Source organism: Salvelinus sp. IW2-2015, unplaced genomic scaffold, assembly GCF_002910315.2.
Source record: "Salvelinus sp. IW2-2015 unplaced genomic scaffold, ASM291031v2 Un_scaffold1598, whole genome shotgun sequence".
NCBI lineage: Eukaryota > Metazoa > Chordata > Actinopteri > Salmoniformes > Salmonidae > Salvelinus > Salvelinus sp. IW2-2015.
The window spans coordinates 125,722-131,349 of NW_019943021.1; the positions used below are offsets into that span (position 1 = coordinate 125,722).

General features: G+C 47.7%; 1 protein-coding gene across 1 annotated transcript in view; it reads left to right on the forward strand.

Moving 5' to 3' along the window:
* Nucleotides 1-5,628, forward strand: part of LOC112071375 (phosphatidylinositol 3,4,5-trisphosphate 5-phosphatase 1-like) — a 72,494-nt gene that overhangs the window by 64,403 nt on the left and 2,463 nt on the right. Inside the window, 3 exon segments of the mRNA XM_024138832.2 lie at nt 4,343-4,489; nt 4,583-4,649; nt 4,748-4,990. Coding sequence (XP_023994600.2) covers nt 4,343-4,489; nt 4,583-4,649; nt 4,748-4,990 — 457 coding nt within the window.

Genomic DNA, 5,628 nt, shown 5'->3' on the forward strand with positions numbered 1-5,628 from the left:
CATCTTAGCTCTGTCTTAATTAGCTCTGTCTTCATTAGCTCTGTCTCATCTAGCTCTGTCTTGCATACTAGCTCTGTCTTTCTTCATCTAGCTCTTCTTCAAATCGTTTTACTATGCTGTCTTTCTATCTAGCTTTTTTAGTACTTCATCTTGCTCTGTCTTTCATCGTCTAGCTTCGTCTACATTCTAGCTCTGTCTTCATCTAGCTCTGTCTTTCATCTCTCTAGCTCTGTCTTCGTCTAGCTCTGTTTTCATATCGCTCTATGCCTCTGTCATTCGGTTAGCTGCCTGTCTTCATCATAGCTCTGTACATTTCTTCATCTGGGGGGACTTCAGTTCTGATTGGCCTGCGCCCAGTGCCAGTCTATGTAAATCCATAGATTAGGGCCTAGATATTCAGTTTATTTCAATATTTACTGATTTTATCTTAGAAACTGTTAATCTCTGATAAAATCGACGTGAAATTGTTTGCTGTTGTGTTTATTATTTGTTTTAGAATAGTTCTGCTCATAGCTCTAGAGAAGGAAAAGCCAGCTTCTATCTCAATCTCCCTCCTCCCCTCCTCCCTTCTCTCCTCTCTTCTCTCCTCCTCTCTCTCCTATTCTTCTCTTCTCTCCTCTCCCTTTCTCTGTCTCTTCTCCTCTTCTCTCCTCTCCCTTCTCGCTGTTCCTCTTCTTCCCCTTTCTCTCCTCCTCTCTCCTATTCTTCTCTTCTCTCCTCCTCCCTTCTCCCTTCTCTCCTCCTCTTCTCTCCTCCATCCCTTCTCTCTCCCTCTTCTCTCCTCCTGCCTCATCTCTCGGCTTCTCTCCTCCTCCTCTTCTCTTTCTCTCTCTATCGTACTTCTCCTTCTCTCTCCCCTTCTCTCCTCCACTATCTCTCTCCGCTATCATTCTCTCTTCTCCTCTCTCTTCTCTATCCTCTCTTCTTCATCCTTCTCCTCCCTCTTCGTCTTCTCTTCTCTCCTCCCTTCTCTCCTCCACTTCTTCCTCCTCATCTTCTCTCTCTTCCTCCTCTTCTGCTCGACTCTTCTCTTCCTCTCCTTAGGAAACTTCTTCCTCCTCTCCCTTCTTCCTCCTCAACCTTTCCCCTACCTCTTCTCACACTAGCCCTAATCCTTCTTCTTCCTCCCTCCTTTCTCTTCTGTCCTCCTCCTCTCTCTCCTCCTCCTCCTTCTCGAACGACATCTCCCCTCCTCCCTTTCTCTCCTCCTTCGCTCTCGTCTCCTCCTCTTCTCACATCCTCCTCTTCTTCTCCTGCTCCTGACATGGGGTGTCATTCCCTAACGGGACAGGCTGGTGTGCCTGGAGCGGGGCAGAGTCCTCCTACACCAGAGTTCCCGTGAAACGCTGACGCACCACGCGGCGAGCGGACAGGCACCTGAAGAGGGTGTACAACTGCGGCGACTATGTCATGGGGGGGCAAAACAGACCGAGATTATACGGATGAGAGGTCTGAGAACCATATGTCCTTAGTGTAACCAACTGATGTCTCAACAACATAATGTTTTCTCTTGTTGCTAACCCTCCTTCCTTTTTCATGATTTCATCAAGTTGGTAAAGGGATGATTCTGGCACCCCAAAACGGAAACGGTCTGGCACAAAACCGCAAGTGAGCGTCCTCTCTCTTCCTCGTAGCTATTTTGACAACTTGTTGAATCTCCATTCAATTGTGACATCAAGGACATCTGGTTAATTTCTCCTGTTCAATAGTGTTCGCTCTTCACCCATCTAACCATTGATATCACCACCATTAACATGGGAGTGGGCTATCAAGTCTGCGAGGTGTGCCAGATAGGGGCTGGAGCTACAGCATGTCCCCTCCAGATCAGGCTCCGGAGGTGGGGGCTGGTGTCAGAGTGAAGTACACGAGGGCCAAGGACCAGACCATGGAAACATCTTTCCCTCAAAAGACTGTCCTACGACACACAGCGCTGTGCGAACAGCCACCTGGAAAAGCAAAGCGGATAAAATCGGTTTTGTCTCAGCGATTAAATACCACATTGAACACTGCTACTCAAAGGACCACAAAACACTAAGTTAAGACTTATAGTGGTATTTCAAAGCTCTTACAGGCCGGGTTTTACCGAACCCAGACTGACTCCCTTCTGAATATATATTTTCAGGTCCAGGGCTAGTTTAAATCGGGTCCGGTGAGAACGCACTTGGTTAACTTTAGGTGTAACAGAATTTTGTTGAAGGTGGCTACGCATATCAATATTTGGATATTGTCGTTTTATAGGCATACTTCGGACTGAACTGACATCTATGGCTTCTATTTGTGTCTCACGAGAGCGAGACATGTACCTGAGAGTGACAGAGATGAATTTGGAAATACCTTCATCTGTGAATGTGTGAAGACTAGACTGCTAGAATACTGATGTGTGTGTGGTGTGTGTGTGTGGTGTGGTGTGTGTGATGTGTGTGTGTGGTGTGTGTGTGTGTTGTGTGTGTTGTGTGTGTGTGTGTGTGCTGTGGTGTTGTGTGTTGTGTGTGTGTGTGTGTGTGTGTGGTGTGTGTGTGTGTGTGGTGTCCTGTCTTCTCAGAGGTGAGGTCAGGACAAAAGCCAAGCGAAGTTAGTTTGGACACACCTCTGTCGGCCTCCATGGGAAAGCTGGACGGAGGAGGCTAAGAGGATACCCGAGACCTCAGTCCTCAATCCAAGGAACACACTGACCGCTCCAGAACCCCTACTTCTCGTTTCCCAAACCTCTTATCTTGACAGGACTTCTGACCGGACCCCGGTCCCCACCCCGAACAATTTGAGCGCTGCGTACCAGCAACGCTCCTTTAACCTGTTCGAAGAACAAAGCCCCAGTGTTCAGATCATAGCTGCATTAAATTTTCCTTCAGGCCTCCCTCACAAACGCAACATTAACCAAGCAACTCAAAAGCACACCCAAAAAGACCCCTGTGAAGCCGGTCACGCTCCAATGAGAGGGGGGCAAAATGGTACTAAAACAGGCCCATAAGCGCCTCTGCGAGATGATTAAGTCCCGCACGTGACGGGGAGTACACACGAAACATCACTAAAAGAGTCTCAAAGAAGACGTAACCAGGGAGAACGCTACGGAAAGCTGGCCAAGCAAACTCCGCCCACGCTTCAAGGCCATCCAGCCCTCCCCAAAAGAAGGTAAGAAAACTCCACACTTCTGTTCCATACTAGGCAAACCACAGCCTCTATTGACTGATCAAGGCCAACCACCTATGTTCATGACAGGCAACCAGCCTCTGTTCACATGACAGGCCACCAGCCTCCTGTCACATTCAGCAACCAGCCTCTGTTCACATCTAGGCAACCACCTCTGTTCACATATACAGCACCATCAACAACATCCTCTGTTCCATTATCAGGCAACCCAGCCCTCTGTCACGATATCAGGCAACCAGCCTCTGTTTCCAGATATCAGTCAAACCACCTCTGTTCACATATCAGGCACAGCCCTGCTTCACTAATCAAATCATGGATGCACACTCAGCCTACTGTTCCATAATCAGGACAATCAAGTATGACCTAATAGCTTCTGATAAGTCATGTGTTTTAAAAACATCAAGTCATACCGCAGAGAAAATAGTTCTGGTACATTAAACTATGTACATAGTTAACACATACAGAACTTACAAACAGGCTGATGAGAAACAGGCAAAACCAATGAATCTTTCTTCTGGTATTGAAACACATTTGAGTGCTCTTTAATCGGTCCTTTGGTCTCCCCCCCCCCCCCCCAGCGGCTTCTAGACGACTGAGACTAACTCGCAAGATGGGCGCATCAGTCAGAACACCTGCTGTCTGGGCTCATGTCTAGACGTTGAAATTAGAATGTTAGAGAAATGGAGGGGCTAGTTAGACAAGATGAATATCTAGGAATTAATACATATCTCACACCGAGATCAAACATCCACTGCTCCACCTACTGGACTCTCACATAATACATACTATTCCTGTACAAACTCCTCGTTCCTTTTCCCATACGCGTTAGGCTACATCATTACTGCAACAGTCCAAAACATTTTATGAATTGTCCTTCATGTCTCCCCTCTTTTGTCTCGTGATTTTTTGTAGAGTCTACCGATACAAAGTATCATTGTTTCTGTTTTGCACACGACGTTGACATCACACACGAACTCTTAGATTATAGAAGTCATTTTGAAGACTTGCTTGCAACAATCTGATGTGTCTTCCTTGTATCGGTGTTTGGTCAAATCAGTACTATTAACTAAAACTCTCCTCCTCCTCTCCACCTCTCCCCTCCTCCCCTTCTCTCCTCCCTCCTCCGCTTCTCTCCTCCTCTTCTCTAATCCTCCTCCTTCTTCTCCTGCTCCCTGACATGGTGTCATCCCTACAGGAGAGGGCTGTGTGGCTCTGCGAGCGGCAGAGTCCTCCTACACAGAGTTCCACGTGACGCTGACGCACCACGGCGAGCGGACAGGCACCCTGACAGGGGGTGTACAACTGCGCACCTCTGGGGGCAAACAGACCGAGAAGTTATACGGTGAGAGGCTGAGAACCAATGTCTTAGTGTACCACTGATGTCTCAACAAAATAATGTTTTCTCTTGTTGCTAAACACACTCCTCCTTTTTCAGATTTCATCCAAGTGGAAAGGGATGATTCTGGCACCCCAAAAGGAAAAGGTCTGGACCACAACAGCAAGTGAGCAGTCTCTCTCTTCACTCGTGGCTATTTGACAAGCTTGTGATCTCAGTTCAATTGTGACATCAGGACATCTGGTTATTTCTCCTGTTCAATAGGTTCGCTCTTCCCCATCCCATTGATATCACCAACCCCAATTACATGGGAGTGGGCTACAAGTCTGGAGGTGTGCCAGACAGGGGCTGGAGCTACAGCATGTCCCCCAGATCAGGCTCCGGAGGTGGGGGTGGTGTCGGTGGGCACGGGGCCAAGGACCAGACCCATGGAAACATCTTTCCCAAAAAGACTGTCTACGACCACAGCGCTGTGCGAAGCCCCACTGGAAAAGCAGCGGATAACGTGTACGTTAATCTAGCTCAAAGACAGAAAAACACATCTAGCTCAAAGACCACAAAACACATCTACGACTTTATAGGTTTTCAAAACTCTTACAGGCCGGGTTTCCCGAACACAGACTGAACTCCTTTGAAATATATTTTCGGTCCAGGGCTAGTCTTAATCGGGGTCCGGGAGAACGACACTTGGTAAATTGGTGTAAAGGAATTTGTTGAGGTGGCTCGACTTCTAATATTTGGATTGTCGTTATTTAGGCATACTTGGGACTGAACTGAACAATATGGCTTCTATTTTCTCACAGAGGAGACAATGTACTGAGAGTGAAGAGATGAATTGATACCTCATTGTGAGTCTGTGAAGCTGAACTCTGAATGACCTGTGTGTGTGTGTGTGTGTGTGTGTGTGTGTGTGTGTGTGTGTGTGTGTGTGTGTGTGTGTAGGTCCTGGTCAGAGGGTTATGGAAAGGAAGAAGTAGGGGTCTGGAGCGGTCAGGTGTTCCTTGGAGGGACTGAGGGTCTCGGTGACTCTTAGCTCCTCCTCCAGACTTTCCCATGGAGCCGTACAGAGGTGTTCAAACATCTCCGCTTGGCTTTTCCGCCTCACCTCTGAAAACAGGACACACCACCACACACACACACACCAC